Consider the following 20,221-nt stretch of genomic DNA (forward strand, 5'->3'; position numbering starts at 1 on the left):
CTATCTCATCATGCATCTCAGACTGTCCTTCTAGGATAATTTCAGAAGTCCTTTATTATTAGTTCAATTGGTGGCAACAGATTTTTAAATGTATAAATGTATTTATTTGATCTTCTTTTTTCAAAGATAGTTTATTGGGTACCCAATTCTAGTTTGATAATGATTTTCTCTCAACATTTTGGAAATATTATTTCCCATCTCTTGACTGCCTTTGCTGCTGCCAGAGTTTTCTGTCATTTGTCCCTACAAAGGTAGGCGATATTTTTCCATGGCTGCTTTCGAAGTCTACTCTGGTGTTCATGAATTTTCCCTTCAATATCTTTGGGATAGGTTTTTATATTTATCTTGAGCATTCATGTTTTTCATTATTTCTTACAATTTTCAGCCATTTTCTCTTTAAATATAGCCTCTCATCCATCTCTCTATTCTTAAACCTCATCTTTTTCCTTCATATCTCTTAACATCTCTTTCTTATGTTCCATTCCATTGTCTCTTTTTTCTACATTTCTTCAGAACTATTTTCCAACGCAGTAATTTTCTTTTCAGTTGTGATTAACTTCCCATTGTGGGTTTTTTCACTTAAACAATTCTAATTTGTTTTATTTCTGGAAGTTCCTTTTGTTTCTTTTTCTTCAAATACACCTGCTTGCTCTTCTTTGTGAATGAGTCTTTTATGTAAACATTTCATGCATAGCTCTTTTATTTTCTATGTCTGACAATTTCAGTATCTGCAGTGGGTAACTGTTACTTGCTGATTCTACTCTCACAGTGTGTCACCTTTTTTAAGGCTTTGTTTAATGAGCTTACTGCTTGATTTTAATCTGTAGGAATCCTGGGAAACGAAAATGGACAAACATTTCTTAAGAGAGGATTGTTACCTGTTTCTGACAGTGTCCAAGGGTTGCCACCAACCTGATACAATTTCACCTCCCTGAGAGGCAGAAGTCTCAGGCTCAGGCTCAGGCTTTCTACTTTGCTGCTGGCCCTAGGCTGAGACTAATGATAGCAGTGCTATTTGCACCTACCCCCAACTCCCAGGCCATAGATTCCCAACTTCTAAGCTTCCTTAAAATTCCTTCAGTCCATCTACAGGGGTCAAAATGAGGCAGACATGCTTGGAGTGATGACCACTCAAAAAGAGGTCTACTTGAACTAGTGTACTGCTTCTGGGAGCACAACTCCCATATCCTCTTTAATCTCATTGTCACGAGTGAAGAGTCACAGAAACTCCTAGTCTGCTAACAATCGTAACCTTCCCATCCCTATCTGCTTTGACTCCACCAGGACCAACTTTCTTATGTCCTTTATCCTTGTTTATATCAGTTACTACAAGAACCACCAGACTCCTAGGTCACTGCTCATCTCCCACACCCAAATCTCCCTAAGGTTCTGTACATCTCTACTGCAGCCTCTTCTCCTCACCAATTCCTGAACCCTTCTACCATGCCCCCTACAACTTATGGTTCATTAGCAGCAAAACTGCTTTAATTTCAACCATTTTTCTTTCTTTTTTTTTTTTTTTTTGTTGTTGTTGTTGTTGTTGAGACACAGACTCACTTTGTCGCCCAGGCTGGAGTGCAGTGGTGCAATCTCAGCTCATTGTAGCCTCAACCTCCCAGGCTCAAGTGATCCTCCCACCTTAGTCTCCCCAGTAGCTGGGACTATAGGCACATGCCACCATGCCCGGCTAATTTATGTATTTTTTGTAGAGATGGAGTTTTGCCATGTTGCCCAGGCTGGTCTTGAACTCCCGAGCTCCAGTGATCCGCCTGCCTCAGACTCCCAAAGTGCTGGCATTACTGGCGTGAGCCGCTGCGCCCAGCCTCAAGCATTTTTCTGATTTCTCCCTTCACTTCCTTGCTAAAACTGAAATCTGGCTCTTTCCTGAGAGCAGTATTCCCTTGTAACCTTCTCAAGTCCTGGCTATTTTTCTTTCTCATACCTCTGTTACCACTGGGCCTGGAGGTGAGATAGTGCCTCCTTGTTTCTCACTGTTACTTTCTATCTTCCTTCTCTCTAAAACTCTCAGCTTTGATTTTCATGTCATCAGATTTTAACACTTATCACCATCATTTTGATGTCACCTATCAACCCCTGGGTTAACTCCACCTCCACCCTCCATTTTCTCAATAATTTTGGCTCCTGGGATACTACCACTCTCTCCAAGTCTTAATTACTGGTAATTTCAATGTACATGGAGATGATTCTTCCAACATCCTGACCTCTCATTTCTTTAAAAAAAATTTTTTTTTAATTTCCTTAGGTTATTGGGAGAAGGTGGTGTTTGGTTACATGAGTAAATTCTTTAGTGGTGATCTGTGAGATTTTGGTGCACCCATCACCCAAGCAGAATATACTGCACACAGTTTGTAGTCTTTTATCTATCACCCCCTTCCCACCCTTTCCCCAAGTCCCCAAAGTGCATTGTCATTCTTACACCTTTGCATCCTCACAGCTTAGCTCCCACTTATTAGTGAGAACATATGATGTTTGGTTCCATTCCTGAGTTACTTCACTTAGAATAATAGTCTCCAATCTCATCCAGGTCACTGCAAATGCCATTATTAATTCATTCCTTTTTATGGCTGAGTATTCCATTGTATATATATACACCACAGTTTCCTTATCCACTTGTTGATTATGGGCATTTGGGTTAGTTCCACATTTTTGCAATTGTGAATTATGCTGCTATAAACATGAGTGTGCAAGTATCTTTTTTGTATAATGACTTCTTTTCCTCTGGGTAGAAACCCAGTAGTGGGATTGCTGGATCAAATGGTAGTTCTACTTTTAGTTCTTTAAGGAATCTCCACACTTTTCCATAGTGGTTGTACTAGTTTACATTCCCACCAGCAGTGTAGAAGTGTTCCCTGTTCACTGCATCCACGCCAACATCTATTATTTTTTGGTTTTTTGATTATGGCCATTCTTGCAGGAGTAAGGTGGTATACAACATTATGGTTTTGATTTGTATTTCCCTGATCATTAGTGATGTTGAGCATTTTTTCATATATTTGTTGGCCATTTGTATATCTTCTTTTCAGAATTGTCTATTCATGTCCTTAGACCACTTTTTGATGGGATTTTTTTTCTTGCTAATTTGAGTTTTTTGTAGATTCTGGAAATTAGTCCTTTGTCAGATGTATAGATTGTGAAGACTTTCTCCCACTCTGTCTACTCTGCTGACTGTTCCTTTTGCCATGCAAAAGCTCTTTAGTTTAAGTCCCAGCTATTTGTCTTTGTTTTTATTGCATTTGCTTTTGGGTTCTTGGTCATGAAATCCTTGCCTAAGCCAGTATCTAGAAGGGTTTTTCCAATGTTCTTTTCCAGAATTTTTATAGTTTCAGGTCTTAGATTTAAGTCCTTGATCCATCTTGAGTTGATTTTTGTAAAAAGTGAGAGATGAGGATCCAGTTTAATTCCCCTATGTGTGGCTTGCCAATTATCCCAGCACCATTTGTTGAATAGGGTGTCCTTTTCCCACTTTACATTTTTGTTTGCTTTGTCAAAGATCAGTTGGCTCTAAGTATTTGGGTTTATTTCTGGATTCTCTATTCTGTTTCACTGCTGACTTCTCAGTTCCTTAAACGCCTCTCCTCCAACGATCTTGTTCTCTACCTCCCTCAGGAACTCATTCATAAAATAATACCCAGGTTATCTCACTATCAGTAACTGTGACCGTCTATAATCTTAATTTCATGCATTGCACTCTCTGACCACCACCTCCTGCCTTTCTAGCTCACTCCTCCTGGTACCACAAAATCTCTATCTATCCTTCAATCTTACCTCCAATCCATTGATCTAGTCATCTTGATACTTTATTCATCTTCCTACCCAGTCTACATTTTTTACTAAGGTAAAATAGACATACGCAATTTACCATCTGCCATAAGTGTACAGTTCAGTGGTAATAAATACATTTATATTCCTTTTGCTCCTTCATGTCCCCCATGCCCTTCCCCTTCCTGGCCTATGGTAACCACAAATCTACTGTCTTCATCAGATCTGCTTTTTTAGCTTCCACGAGTGGGAACATGCAGTATTTGTCTTTGTTTGGCTTATTTCACTTAATGGCTTCCAGTTCCATTCATGTTGCTGCAAATGACATGATTTCATTCTCTTTTATGGCTGAATAATATTCCATTGTGTAGATATACCACTTCTTGTTTACTCATTTATCAGTTCATGGCTATTTGGGTTGTATCCATTTTGGGGCTATTACAAGTAATGCTGCTATGAACAGTCATGTGCAAGTTTCTGTAGAAACATGCACAGAAATGGAATTGCTGGATCATATGGTCACTCTGTATTGAATTTTTTTAGGAATTGCCAAATTGTTTTCCATAGCAGCTGTACCATTTATATTCCCACCAGCAATGTATGAGGGTTCCAATTTCTTTACATCCTTACCAACACTTATTTTTTTGATGATAGTCATCCTAGTGAGTATGAAGTAGTATCTTTTTTGTTTTGCTATGCATATGCTAATGACTAATGATGTTGCACATCTTTTTGTATGCTTATTGGCCATTTGTATTTCTTCTTTGGAACAGATATTTGAAGTATCTTTTCAAGTCTTTTGCCTATTTAGAAACTGGGTAGTCTTTTTTATTGTTAAGAGTTCTTTATTACTCTGTATACTAGACCTTTATCAGATAAATGATTTGTAAATACTTTCTCCCATTCTGTGTGTTGTCTTTTTCACTTTCTTGATAGTATCTTTTAACACACAAGGCTGCTTTTTAGGACTTCCAAATTATTTTTTCTTGTTTGTTCTTTTGGTGTCCTATTAAGAGACTGTTGCCTCATCTAAGGTCATGAAGATTTACACTTGTATTTTCTTCCTCTAACAGTTGTATAATTTTAGCTCTTATATTAGGTCTTTAATCCATTTTGAACTAATTTTTGTGTTACGTAGGGTCCCTGTCTTAGTCCATTTGTACTGCTATAACAAAATACGTGAGACTGAATAATTTATAAAAGAACTGTAATTTATTTCCCATGGTTCTAGAGATTGGGAAATTCAAGATGAAGGTGGTGGCAGAATCGGTATCTGGTGAGGGCTGCTCTCTGCTTCCAAGATGGCACCTTGTTGCTGCATCCTTTGGAGGGAACACTGTGTCCCCACATGGTGGAAGGGACAGAAGAACAAGAGTGTGCTTCCTTCAACCTTGAGCCTTTTTACAAGGGTGCTGATCCATTCATGAAGGCTCTGCTCGAAGGTCTCCAAAAGGCTACACCTCTTAATACTGTAGCACTGGGGATTAAGTTTCAACATGAATTTTGAAGGGACATCATCATTCAAACCACAGCATATCTAAATTCATTATTTTGCATGTGGATATCCAGTTGCCCTAAAACCATCTGTTTTAAAGACTATTCTTCCCTCCATTGAATGGTCTTGGCACAGATATATGAGTTTATTTCTGGAATAGACTCTCAATTCTATTCCAGTGATTTACATACATCTCTCCTCATACTTAAGACCACTTTTATTAATGCACTGTAATTGTTTACTTCCCCCATTAAACTGTGAGTTCCTTGAGATCAGGAGCCACATCTTTATTCATCTTAGTATTTTTAACTCAGCATTTAACAGACTCTCAAAACATGTTCACTGAACAAATGAAACTAACCACTTAGTTTTGAGGAAAAGAATGGGAATGGAGTCTACAATAAAGATGGTTCCCTTTCCCATGCAGTACTTTACCTTACGAAGTGGCTTTGAAATTCTGACATCCCTTCTCCATTACTCAAATTGGCAATTATTGATTCTAACATGTAGTGAACACCTTCTCATATAGAAATATGGGCACCACAAAGTTTGCAATTGAGAAAAAGAGATGTCATGAACCAAAATAGCTGTAATTAAAAACAGTTAAATGTTATAATACAAAGGAAATACTACTGGAGTTAGAGGGGGCAGAAATCACTGTCAACCAGGATATCCATGAGTATACCAATCACTCACCTAGTCTTCCTGAAGGGCAATTAATACTTCAAATTCAATGCCAAAAGGTTTTTTTTTTTAAAGAAGAGACAGGGTTTGAATTTTACTAATAATATGGTTTGGGGATTTTGATTATCTTTGAAGGGAAAGACCAGCTGTTCTCTTAAAATAAATCCCTGGGGCCTATTGAATTGTTATCGTTATTTGACATATACCTCAAAAGTACAACCAATACTATTATTTAAATTAAAAAATTAACTTGAACAATTCATAGAGGACTGAATTCAGGTGACAGAGAACAAGACTTAGGCATCTGAAGTCATGAGTCTGAATATTTTAAGCCTTCCTCATCTTCTCCACCCAATTATTAATAAGCTGAGTTTTTCAAAGTTATTATTATTAGTTTTGTAGAGGCAGGGTCTTGCCCTGTTACCCAGGCTAGAGTGCAATGGCATGATCACAGCTCAATGCAGCCTTGAACTCCTGGGCTAAAGTGATCCTCCTACCTCAGCCTCCCTAGTAGCTAGGACTACAGGCATGCACCACCATGCCTGGCTAACTTTTTAACTTGCTGTAGAGCTGGGGTTTTGCTATTATGCCTCAGCTGGTCCCAAACTCCTGTCCTCAAGTGATCCTGCTGCCTCAGCCTCCCAAACTGGTGGGATTAAAGGTGTGAGCCACCACCCTCTGAATAAGTTGATTTTTAAGAAAGACACAATGGTTTCAAAGCTTGGATATGAAGTTTTTAAAGAAAAATATACTACTAGAAAATATAATATATAAATTTAGTCTATGAATTGTTCTTATTCAAAGATCTGGTATCAGAAACAGATGAATGCGAGATGGAGGACAATATAGTGCATTAGGAACATGATCTATACAAAAGGTCAGCCAATTAAAAAAAAAGGAACATGGTCTTTGGAGTCAGACTGACTTGGAATAACACCAGTTCCTTCAGTTAGGAGCTATGTGACCTGAGCATTTTTTGGTCTCTAACATGTATCGCCTCCTTCAGAGTGGTAATAAGGATTTAATAAGATGACACATATAAAATGTCCACAAGGTAGGTACTCAACAGTTAGTAAAGGAAAATATGGGTATTAATAAAAAACCAGAGGCCCAGGACAGTCATTCTCTGTAATCAGAGGGACCAGAGTTTGGGGTCAGACAGACTTAAATCAAATTGTTGCCTCTGTCAATGTCATGCATGGTCTTGGCTTGTGGTTTAAAGTAAAAGGGGTTACCATACCTGTTTTACTCATCCTAGGTTATATATTACCCCAGGTTGAGAATATAAGCCAGTTTCAGTCAGTCACAGAGTGAACACCTGACTCAATATAATACCTGCTTGCTTTGCAGTCCAATGGATGAGAAATTCATTCAATATCTAGCCATGTGATGTGATTTAGGGTAAATTACTTAACCTTTCTAATTTTGCCTTCTCATCTTTCAAGTGACTTCTTTTGCCAAAGTAAGTATCTTTCAAAAACTTTTTAAGGTAGCAAAACTCTGTGTTTGTTAAAGGCTGATTTTCTTAGTTATTTGCAATAAAATCAGCCTGCAGGTCTCTAGTGTAAGGTTCCCATTTCATGACAGGAAGAAACAGATTAACACTATTTTAGTACCTTTCATAACAGATATTCAATACCTTTATTATCAGGGGAAAGAATTATCAATCTATAACATTCCCAAAAGTACAACTCTAAAAATGTCAGTTTTGTTCATACAGGACTCCAAACTTTAATGATATACCCATCATACAGCCAGGAAGCAGAACAATCCCTTAAGAAAAAAAGCACAAATGCCAAGATGCTCTCCAACCACAATTTTTTTAAATCTATGAAACAATTTCCTTACAAATTAAGTAGTTTTTATAGTAGTGACATCTGTCATTGATGTGATCTGTTTAATATGACTGTAGTAAGAAGGAAGTTGGGCCTGTTATTGTTTTCAGAAATTGAAAAGAGTACCATCATTAAGATAAGGAAGAGAAAGATTTGTATCCATCTTTTTGGGACATGTAAGGTGAGAGTGAAGTGTCACAGTTGGCGAATTTGTGGATATTGCTGGAGGAATTGGAGATGCTCTCTAGTAAGCGGGTAATCCCTCTTCCCCGAACGCTGCTGTTTTGGCCAGAAATTTTTGCCCTAGATGGGTAGTCACCTAGGATATTGAAAATACGAGAAAAGAGATATCACAATTTTATAATTTTATTACAAAGAGATGCCTCAATTAACTGACTCATCCTACCGTAGGTCTTTCACTAAGCCATAATTCAATAGAAAAATGTTTTTGTTTTTAGCCTAGGAAACTTTTAATTGAAGTTCTTTAGGCACCACTTGAAATTTCATGTCACTAGCTTTTAAAGTTTCTCACCCCACAAAAGATATCATTAAAATAAAAACTATAAAGCTATTGCTGCTACAAGAAAAACAGGTTTTCTTTTAAATGCCCTAACAAATTCTGAGAAGTTACAATGTATCCAAGTGACCCAAAAATGTACACATCTAAATTGTTTAAGGTGCTAATGCCAAATAAAACCCTCAATTCAACAAGCTTCTTATATCCTAAAGCTAATTTAGATATCACTGTTTAAATACCACACCTGTGATCTTAGTAATAGGCTCTAACATCCTTTAGGTGCATTTTTGTAAAATATAAGTTGCTTACCAATGGGTGTGTTTGATCTTTGTTCCTGATTAGAAGAGTTGAAATGAGAGAATCCTGAACTCCCGACCCTTAGCTTCTGTAAGTAACAGGAAAATACCAGGGGGAAAAATGTTTATTTCTTATCCATTACTGGATGGTCTGTCTTCAATTTCATATTACTCTTTAAAAATGCAAACTAACACTCAGATACTTTTCCAATGTCTTATCAATTTTTGCTGCAAAGAGAGGGAGAAAATAGGATAGACTTTGGAGGGAGATTACGAATTACAGGGCAAAAAAGGGTTTTTTTTTCAAAGTGAGATTATAGCACATTTGCTGATAATGAATTAGAACAGAGGGAATACCTGATGATACAGGAGGGGAAAATTACTGAAGCCATGTCCTTGAGTGGTAAGGGAAGGAAATCTAATATACAAGTAGACAGATTGGTTTCAGATAGGAACACAGAAAATTCATTCATTAAAATAGGAGTAAAGCAGAGGATGTGGTAGATGCAGGTAGATGAGTGGTAGGAATAAGTAGAAAACCTCTCCTAACTGTTTCTATTTCCTCAGAGAAGTAGGAGGCAAAGGAATCAGCTAGAGCAAAGGTGAGGGAAGAGATGATGAAATCTGAAGGAAAAAGGTGGTGAGAAATAACTGTCTAGGAGAGTAGGAAATTAATCAGACTAGAGAAATGGGTATGTCAGGCAACAATAAAGGCCCCTTGAAACTGGTGGTGATGAATAGTCAGTAAGACTGGTCAGCGTGGTAGTTCCTTTCCAGCCGCATTTAGTGTCACAGGCATAGGAGGAGAGTAGGTGAAGAGTTACATGGAATAAGGGTTAGTATCTGTCAAGTATGATGAAAAAAAGAAGGCCAATGGAGTTGACAGTGCATGCAAGGCAGTGGAAAAGATAGGCCAAGGAATCTGAGTTGGGAAGGAAGGAGGTGAAGGGTAGAGACAAAGGTGGTAAAGGAGGACACATGAGGCTACAGCATTACTAGTGTGAATGGTGCCCTGGAGTTGTGCAATGAAGTGGCCCTGTAAGGGAGTATAAAACAGTGGAGGCATAAATGAATTGTATATCCCAGTAGAGACTAAATAATTGTTGGCATAGGGGTACTAGAAGATGGTGGTAGTCTGAGAGGGGGATGTTTGAAATTGAGATTATGAAGGAGGTACCACTGGGGTCCAGGATATGATTGTTATGTAGAAGACAGGATTATTGAAGGAGAGGAAATCGAACTGAGAGGTTAGGCAGCTGGAAGGACTACGTGTAGGGAAATTGAAATAAATAATTCTGATGGAAAAACCAGTTTTCTGGATCGGTGTTGCTCTAAGAACGAGGGGAACAAACTCAGGAGTCTACTGACTCCAAAAAGAGGCCATTTGGAGTCTACTGACTCCAAAAAGGTATTACATCCTGGATAACAGGAAATTCAATGCCTAGGAATTTTGGGGAGACTGTATGAAGAAGTCTGGAAGCCACAATCAAGTACAACTACTTCAAATCTAGGCCCATGACACATGAAGAAGAAAAAGATGTCACCATTTGAAAAGGCTAATAGAGAAGCAGTGTCCTTAGAGGAGGATCAAGTTTTAGTTAGAACAAAGAAGGTAAATAGACTTTCCCCCAAAGAAACTGAAGATACCTGAAATTTTGTTGATAACTAAGGCTGAGAAAACCCACAGGAAGGTTTCTCAGGAGTTGGGAAGGGCTAGGAAATAGGACCAGCCAAATAAGATGAGTCTGGGAGATGAGAGAGAATCTAAGAGTCCTAGGCTTCCTATAGTAACTGATGTAAACAATGAAAAGGCACATTATTGAGATTAATTCTGATGATGTGAACACAGATAGTGGTGATGAAGCTAAGGTAGGGTTTCTCAACCTGGGCACTAATGATGTTTTAGGCTGGAAAATGCTTTGTTGTGGAAGGCTGTCCTGTATAGATAGAGTGCTTAACAGCATTCCTGGTCTTTATCCACTAAATGCCAAGGGCACCCCCTCCCCAGATGTGACAACCAAAAATGTCCCCAGGCATTGTCAGATGTCCCATGGAGGACACAAAATGGAGTCGAGAACCACTGGGCAAAAGGTTTAAAGGGAGGGTAGAGAAGGGTCTTGCCCAGAGTACATATGGAGAGCTCTGAAGTCCTTCCGTTTTTAAATTATCATACAGTAAAACTTTTTTTTGGTGTACACATCTATGAAGTTTAACATATGTACAGAATTGTGTAAACACCACAATCAGGATACAGAGCCATTCTATCACCTCAAAAACCTCTCTCATGCTCAATCCCTTTACAGACACCCTGTTCCCACCCCTAACTCCTGGGAACCACTAATTTGTTCTTGTTATAGTTTAGTCTTCAAAAAAATGTCATATGAATGGAATCATACAGTATATTCTAAAGTACGTAATTTTGGAGACTGCTTCTTTTGTTCAGCATAATTAACTAGGATGAATCTAGTTGTTTTTAATCAGTAGTTCATGCCATTTTTTGAGTTTCCTTTTCACTACATGTTTATTTTAAAATAACAATATGTATTATCTATTAAGCTCTAAGGCAGGGAGGCCTTGGTACTGTCATATATTGCTGCATTTAATCCTAACAAATACTAGCCCCTATTATTGTTCTTGTTTAATACATAAAAAATTAGTACAGAAAGTTCAAGTATTGTGCATAAAGTCACAAAGCTTTTATGTAGCAGAACCTAAAATAAAATTCAGGAATTCTGACCCTAGAGCCCATACTCTTAACCGCTATGCACTTAGTGGTTTAGAGGCCTACTAATCAGTAAACAGCAGGGAGGGAAGGAAGGTGATAGACAAATTAGATAGCTTTTAATCAAATCCTAAATCACGTCTTAAACATTTTTGAAGTAGATGTTTAGAATATTTATATTACTTACATTCAGATATTTAATCTTTGGAATAAATCTTTGGAAATGTTTTACATAAAGACTAAATACCAGTTTTAACTTTCTTAAAACTTTGTTAAATTGGTAGGAAATATACCAGAGAAAAAAGATTTTTACAGAAGATGCAACTGGATTAGGAACTGTTTGACATTCTATGAAGTACTTCAAAATAATGTTTAAGGGGAGGGAAAGAACCAAACAAAGGCTGATCTTTTGCTGCTGTTGGCCAGAATCACATTGAGTAGAACAGCTAAAGAGACCAGCAGCTCTTAAAAGTCAGTTCCTTACCTGGTAACGCCCTGCATCCAATACAACCATTTTGGGTGTCACACTATTGCTGGCCTCATAATCTTGTAGTGGTACATGAGCCTCTGTGAGCTGGATTCCAAAGAGAGTGGCCAGAGAATTACTGATGCAGTACCTTTAAAAGAAATAAAAATCTCACTATCAGAATCTAATTTAATTCATCTAAAAGTATTTGTATTTTAAAATCTCTAACAAAAAAAAAGCATCTGAGATACTGTTATAAACTGGGAAAAAATAAATTTGGAGATTCAGAGAAGACATATAAATAAATGGCAATACATATAATAAAACAGGTTATTACTGCTAAGCAATCTTTTGATTGCCAGATAAAATTTTAGGTTCATTTTAAGGGCATGGCAATGAAGATAAAGATTACCAGGATTCCCAAATGTTTAAGGCAAGGAGAGGGCAGCGGCAGAAATAAGACTACAACCATGAACACTAATCTATCCTCTGAACTAATATCACCCACTGGGCTACCAGAGCACCCAGATTATCTGGGGCTGCAGGTACTTTCACTACAAAACGAGAACAAAAGACCTATGTGTTAGAGTACTCCAATAAGGAAGTGGTTCTGAAGGTTCACCCATATTGCTAGGAGAGGTGACATGGACAGAAAATAAAAGTAATATGATGTACAAAACCACCTTTATTTTTATTTTTTATGAGTACATAGTAGGTGCATATATTTATGGGGTACATAAGATGTTTTGATACAAGCATGCAATGTGTAGTAATCACATCATGGAAGATGGTATATCCATCCATTCAAGTATTTATCCTTTGTATTATAAACAATCCAATGATTCTCTTTTAGTTATTTTCAAATGTACAATTAAATTATTATTGACTATAGTCACTCTGTTGTGCTATCAAATACTAGGCCTTATTCATTCAAACTATTTTTTGTACTAATTAACAATCTTCACTTCTCCCTCACCCCTCTAGTACACTTCCTAGCCTCTGGTGATCATTCCTTCTACTCTCTATCTCCATGGGTTCAATTGTTTTGATTTTTAGATTCCACAAATAAGTGAGCACATGAGATGTTTATTTTCCTGTGCCTGGCTTATTTCACTTAACATAATGACCTCTAGTTCCATCTATGTTGTTGCAAATGACTGAATCTAATTTTTTTAATGGCTGAATAGTACTCTATTGTGTATAAGTGCCACATTTTCTTTATCCATTCATCTGCTGATGGATACTTAGGTTGCTTCCAAATCTTGGCTACTGTAAACAATGCTGCAACAAACATGGGAGTGTAGATATTTCTTCAATGTATTTCCTTTCTTTGGGGATATACCCAGCAGTAGAAGTGCTGGATCATATGGTAGCTCTATTTTTAGATTTTTGGAGAACCTCCAAACTGTTCCCCATAGTGGTTGTATTAACTTATATCCTACCAACAGTGTATGAGGGTTCCCTTTTCTCCACATCCTTAACAGCATTTATTATTGCCTGTCTTTTGGATATAAGCCATTTTAAACCAGGGTGAGATAATATCTCACTGTAGTTTTGATTTGACCCCCTTTGTTTTGAAAGAGCATTGTGGAAACAGAGTTACCCCGACTGCCAAAGCTATAGCAAGCAAAACGGCATAGAATAATTTAATCAGAATACAGTATTATGAAGAAACTCCTTTCTCCAACTTACGCAATCTTCTTGCAAACAGCTAAAGCACAGAAGAGAATATCATTTTCTTCATGCCACTTGCACCTGTACAAAAAAATGGACTTTAATAATCTAACTGAAGTAGCACTGCTTAAAGGTTTTTATATGCCAGATTTCTATCTGAAATCTTTTAAAAAATGAGGTTACTTGAAGATTAAAACTTCAAATTTAACACAAAGGTTTTTAAAAAACAGATTTTAATGCTACATTCTCTGATACAAATTCATGATACTACGCAACCTACACATAACCATACAGTCAAATTTTACCTTGAAATAAAATGAGTGCTTCTGGCACATTAGTGACATGCACCCATTCAACAAACATTTATTCAATGTACACTATTTGCTAGGCCTTGTGGTAGGCACGAGAAATACAGTATTGAAAAAACAGAAATTATTGTCCACACAAAACTTACTTTCTAGTGGGAAAGACAGATCAAGAAAGATATGCAAGCGTAATACAAAGTAAATTGGAAAATTGGGAAAGTTCTAACGAGAATAAAAATAAACAGATGATATAAAATATTGGGGAGGAACAACATTTTAGATAAAGTGTCAATGAAAGGTAACACTGAGAAGGTGGCGTTTTAGTGGAGATCTCAGGAGGTGATGTTGGTGAGAAAATGACGGAAATAATTTGTGTAAGTCAATACAAGGTTACAAACACTAAAATAGCACACTTCCATGACAAGAGCTGTTATAAACTTGTGTATATCTTTCCAATGAGTACACAGTCTATTAAGACTCAGAGCAGCTCTACTTGTACAATACAAAGCTTGCCTAAACTTAGCAAAAGTCTTCATTTAAAATTATAAACACACTAAACGGTGTAAAAAGTCCATTATTTGCACTGGATGAAAGTTATTTCATGCATGGATGAATGGAAGACTACTTAAAAATAAAATTAAGAATTTCCCACTGTTTTTCCAAAGAAAAGTGAGCCTATAAATGTGGTAGTTCACAAAACTGTAACATGAAGCCTTAGGTTAAAACAAAAGTTAAGTTATATAAACATACTATGTACCGGCAAAAAATAAAAATTAAGAAAACAAAAAAACTCTAAACTGGTTGGGCACAGTACTCTATAAAGTACTCTGCCTTTCTACACACTCTTCTGTATCCTGTTAGAGCTATTAGTTTGCTTTTGTTCCCTGGATTATCTCATTCTTCTGGATTGTGAGTTGTGGTCTCTCTATTTTGTTCTTTTTCATGTTGCAGGCTTTTCTTGAATGCCTGATTATCCTTGATTGCATTCATATTTAGATGTGAGGCGCGATCTCTGCTCACTGCAACCTCCACCTCCAGGGTTTAAATGATTCTCGTGCCTCAGCCTCCTGAGTAGCTGGGATTACAAGCATGTGCCACCACGCCTGGCTAATTTTTGTATTTTTAGTAGAGACAGGGTTTCACCATGTTATCCAGGCTGGTCTTGAACTGCTGACCTCAGGTGATCCACCCACGTTGGCTTCCCATAGTGCTGGGATTACAGGCATGAGCCACTGCGCCCGGCAGGCTTTCATTTCTCTGAGTCACTATTCAGGCCATTTTTTATTGGAAAGGTCCCCCCTTTCAACCCAAATCTCTGCTCTTTAGAAATTCTATCTTCACAGAAGAAACAAATAAAACATTTATTCCATATATTAGTTAACAGTTTTTAAACCCTCACAACACTTAAGTGATGTCTTCTGCATACGATTTTTCATAACTTTTTGAAACTCTTTTGGAATTCTACCAGAATTTACCATACATGACTAGTATCTTCACACTAGAGTCTTATTGGACAGGAGATTCTGAGGCCAAGGATGATCGTGTCACTCTTTCCCATATTTCCCACAGAAACTTTCCCATACAAGTGCCTTATGTACAAGAGCAGCTCCAATCCTGCTAAGTATCAAAAGCCCATTAAAATCGACTAAGAAAAACTATTCTAAAGTGATAAAGTATAAAACTGCATCTCTTAATACTACTATTGCTGGGGTTTCTGGTTCAAGGTGGTGAATTAAACACCTGCACAAATTTATCTCTTCTTGGTCCCAAGATGCTGTGAACATGACAGTCAAAGAATAAAAATGGTAGATGTCCACAATAAAGGAAAAAAGCAGGAAGAGGCCTCCATAGAAGACATTTTAACAAATCTGTGGCAAATAAAATAAATGGTAACTGATGAAGCTGGAAAGAAGTCACAGTCTTCAGTGCTCAAGAGGCTAACAGCAGAAGAAGGTCTGCCTATCAGAACTCTGGAGAGGCTCTGGACTTGTGAACATGTCTCTACTCACAGAGCAGAAAGAGAAGACACGAGGCTGAACTTCTGTAAAAATAATAGTCTACTTCCCTGACCCCCCACGCAAAAAAGTAAACTGTTCTTGAAAAACCAGGCAGCAAGAATGGCTGCTGGTACCCAAGAGCAAAGCCTTTCATATTCTAGCATTTAGGATTTTGCCTTCAACTAAACATCTCTCTTGTCTGCTTTCCTTACAGGAAAGCCTCATCAGTTAACAATCCCCACTGAACAATATGGAACACTCGGCTTTGTAGCCTCATTTCTAAATATGAATGCAATCAAGGATAATCAGGCATTCAAGAAAAGCCTGCGACATGAAAAAGAACAAAACAGGGAGACCACAACTCACAATCCAGAAGAATGAGATAATCCAGGGAACAAAAGCAAACTAATAGCCCTAACAGGATATAGAAGATTGTGTAGAAAGGCAGAGCACTTTATAGAGTGGTAAAGAAGACCAAATACTTCACAGAGATTTATGAAATTATTACATCCAGAATCCCAGTTTTTCTCATCTCTTCAACCCTCATCAACACTGATGATGGCTATGATTTGTATAACATAGCAACACTTACAGGCTGAGAGGTACTGAGACTTTGAAAAGCCTCTGCCCACATTTTAACTTGTCAGAGCTCGTCAGGGCTTGTGTCGAGTCCTCTTCTCTTTCTGCTGTTTGCCGAGGTGATCTCATCTACATGCTGTGAGGTCCATCAAGGCAGAAGACTTGTCTTCCTGTACTGTATCTTCAGTGCCCAGCACATAGTGAAAAGAATGCTGACACTACCCAAACCGCTTCACTGAGCTCTAGCAGGACGACAGTTGCTTGCCTGCTATCTCCAGATGTGATGCCTCACCAGGACCTCAGAACATTGTAACCTTGCTCCTCTCCTCCTCATCTATCCAGTAGTATACACCAGAAACATGGGGGTCATCTTTCATTATTTCTTTCTGTTTTCTCTCCCTGGGTCCAGTCCATCAGCAAGGTCTACTGACTTTAACCTATGTTAAATCAACCTATTCCTTTCCATCTCTCCCTGTGTTCTTGCACGTTTAAAACTTTTTCTAATGGTTTATGACCCCCAACTGCTTCAACCTCATCTTGTGCATTCTCCTCTTCACTCATTACTCCCCAGTCACACTGATTGTCAAACAATTTCTAGCAAACACCAAGCCTTTACCTCAAGGCTTTTCTATCTCTGTCCAGGGTGCTCTTCTTACCATTTTTTGCATGGCTGCATCTTTCTCCCACTTCAGTTCTAATGTCACACCCTCAAAGTCTTCTTGACCATTCTATAAAGTGGTCTACTTTTCTATACATTCTTCTCTGTCAGAGTGTCCTGTTGATTTTCTTCTTAGCACTTATCACAAGCTAAAATTACCATTTTCTTTATTACGTACTGTATGTTTCTTTCCCACTTAACTGTTAGCTTCTTGAAGGCAGGGACCACATTAATTCTGCTCACCTTTGGATCATCTTCTGGCACAGAGGAGGTGCTCAATAAATATTTGTTGATTAAATAAAGGCTGCCATGTTTAGTCAGCAGATCATAGACAGTGAATTAGTCCAAGAAGAATTATGACAAGAAGCATCAGGAGACTAGGGGACCTATAAAAATTATAAATATTCTAGCCTCCAAAATGCATGTTATCAACAGACTGTTTACTTAAGATTCTAATATTCAATTTGTCTAACTGTACTCAATTTCACCAATACAAAACCTACTCATTTCTCTTAGAACTAAACAAAACATTTATCACAAATTTATTACAAACTTTAAGGTCTTTTAGTAAGCATTTAAGAGCAGTGGTTGGAATAAGTTTCATTTGCTTATATTAACAGATTCTAACAGTTTCTATTGTACACTACAATCCAAACTCCCTTGTAAAATATCATACATTTGAATCTTATTATGTTATGAAGCTCAATAAAAAGTAGATCTATCCTGTCCAAGGAAGTTTAGTAAAGTGCCTACAGTACTATGTAAGAGTTTTACCTTTAACAAAATCCCACGGCATGGACCTCAAATAATGTCTTAAACTAGAGCTACTCTAGTCTTGTTGTAGAGTATAGCTACTCTGCTGAACTCAATACTGTATTTCTTCAGTTATAAAACACATTTTCTTGACATTTTAACCAAAATTAGAATGCATCTTACAATTGAAGGTATTGCACAATGTCTATTTGACAGTCTAGAAATAGTTGCCATTGCCTAACCATGTACAAATTTAACTATTAATCTTGATGGTAACCTGACATTTGCAATACTTCAACATTTTAGTCAATAAACCATTTAAAGAGTATTTGAGGACATATTAGTTTGTCCCTGAAAACTTTCTTTTGACCTCTTCTGAAAAGATCAAGAAAGAACTGGCATCAAAACTTGCAGAAAGGGTATGCTTAGAAGAAAACCCCAGAGACAACAGTGGAGTTGTTTTTTAAGAAATGCTGTATTGCCAACACTTTTAATGGCACAGAGGACAATAATGTATAAAAACATGGACAATGAATGACTCAATGTGAAATTTTAGAAATACTTCAGCCTGTAACTGAGGTAATGGTACATAAATCCAAATATCTTAACACATCATCCATAAGCTTTACAGATTAACAAGAACAACAACAACAAACGTGGGGAAAACAAAATCTATACCTACAGCATAAGAACACTACAAAACTCAGTTGTCTATAAATAGAAAAATGAAAACTGTCATTTCCAATGGAGCAATTTCTCAATCTCCTACCCCAACCTTTATATGGAGTAGAGTCCAGAAAAAACTGTGGGGAAGGAAGAAAATGGAGAGCCTAAGATTAAATTAAAATCATTCTTACAATGAGGAAGCCCATTCTTTACGTAAATATTCAAACAGTCCTAGTAGATCAGAGCACTGACTATAGGCAAGTGCCATGCTAAGTGAAAGAGGAAGGGGGAAGTGCCCTTTAGAAATCAGGTGGAAAAAAAAAAGCAAAGGGGGAAATTTAAGATCATGCAGGAAATAAAATTCTAAGAACCTACAACCACACTCCCACCACCCTGAAAACATTCATTAAAGAACCTGTACTTTGTCACATTGACAGAGAGGAAGGTTCTTGGAACAAAGACTCTCGATCAAACCTCCCGCTAAATTATCAGCCTTGTCCAAGAAACGCAAAGGAGCAATGTATCTTCATCTACAGAAAGCTATTATGGGAAGAAAACAAGCTATTATAAGAAGAAAATAGCCACGCTTGATGGCTTGCACCTGTAATCCCAGCAATTTGGAAAGCTGAGGCAGGAAGATCACTTGAGGCCAGAAGTTTGACACCAGCCTGGGCAACACAGCAAGACTATGTCTCCACGACAAATGAAAAATAACTAGGTAGGCATGGTAGCACATGCCTGTAGTAACAGCTACTCAGGAGACTGAGGCATGAGGACTGCTTGACTCTAGGAGTTCCAGGCTGCAGTGAGCTATGATTGTGTCACTGTATTCTGGCTGGGGTGACAGAGCAAGACTCTCTTTAAAAAAAAAAAAGAAAAGAAAAGAAAACAGAAAACGAGAATCAAAACACTTTAGCTGATAATTTCTCATACCCCCACCCCCCAAAAAAATATGAAGGAGGGGAAAAACCTAACATTACTGTGTTAGTCTGTTCTCACACTGCTGTGAAGTAATATTTGAGACTGGGTAATTTATAAAGGAAAGAGGTTTAACTGACTCACAGATTTGCATTGGTGGGGAGGCCTCAGGAAATTTACAATCATGGGAAAGGCAAAGGAGAAGCAGCCACCTTCTTCACAAGGCAGCAGAATGGAATGAGTGCAAACAGGGGAAATGCCAGATGCTTATTAAATCCATCAGATCTCATGAGAGCAGCATGGGGGAACCACCCCCATGATCCAGTTATCTCCACCTGGTCCAACCCTTGACATGTGGGGGTTATAGGGATTACAATTCGAGGTGAGAGTTGGGTGGGGACATAGAGCCAAACCATATCAATTACCATTCCATGTTAAATTAAATATCCTCAAAAAGAATGTGAGAATATAAAAACACACCCTGAATGAGAAACTTCAAAACTAGAAACAGAAATAAACAAAAAAGAAGAAATTACTTAACTCAAGAAAGAGAGGGGAAAAAAAAGACAAAAACATTACAGAAAAGAACTAAATTACCAACTGCCCAAGGCTGAACAGATTCATTTGTAAAGTTAATAAGAGAAACTGAAGAAAGCAGGAACTACCATGAGAATAAACAAAGTAAAAAGGGTCAGAAAAAGTGATTAAAATGAAAGGCAAAGAAGATCAAACATACATATATATTGGACTCCTTTTAAGAAGAAACATTAAACAGTGGAACAAAACTAACATTAAACTATGATCTAAAAAAAAAATCTCCAGACATAGAACCTGATTCTGCATATTGAAAGAGCTCACCAAATGTCTCCGAAAATG

The 20,221-nt window shown here is 37.5% G+C and overlaps 1 protein-coding gene across 5 annotated transcripts in view; it reads right to left on the bottom strand.

Annotated features, from left to right (window-relative positions):
- Positions 1 to 7,566: 7,566 nt before the first annotated feature.
- MAEL (maelstrom spermatogenic transposon silencer) overlaps positions 7,567 to 20,221 on the bottom strand; it is a 47,314-nt gene continuing 34,659 nt past the window's right edge. For all 5 annotated transcript variants that reach the window (XM_054453621.2, XM_054453365.2, XM_054453540.2 and 2 more), the window contains exons 10-13: positions 13,488 to 13,550; positions 11,814 to 11,946; positions 8,621 to 8,696; positions 7,567 to 8,113 (exon numbers count right to left, since the gene is read on the bottom strand). In XM_054453621.2, coding sequence (XP_054309596.1) covers positions 7,926 to 8,113; positions 8,621 to 8,696; positions 11,814 to 11,946; positions 13,488 to 13,550 — 460 coding nt within the window. In that variant the 3' untranslated portion in view covers positions 7,567 to 7,925. The remainder of the gene's footprint in view (positions 8,114 to 8,620; positions 8,697 to 11,813; positions 11,947 to 13,487; positions 13,551 to 20,221) is intronic.

The sequence above is a fragment of the Pongo pygmaeus genome, chromosome 1 (genome assembly GCF_028885625.2).
Source record: "Pongo pygmaeus isolate AG05252 chromosome 1, NHGRI_mPonPyg2-v2.0_pri, whole genome shotgun sequence".
Lineage (NCBI taxonomy): Eukaryota > Metazoa > Chordata > Mammalia > Primates > Hominidae > Pongo > Pongo pygmaeus.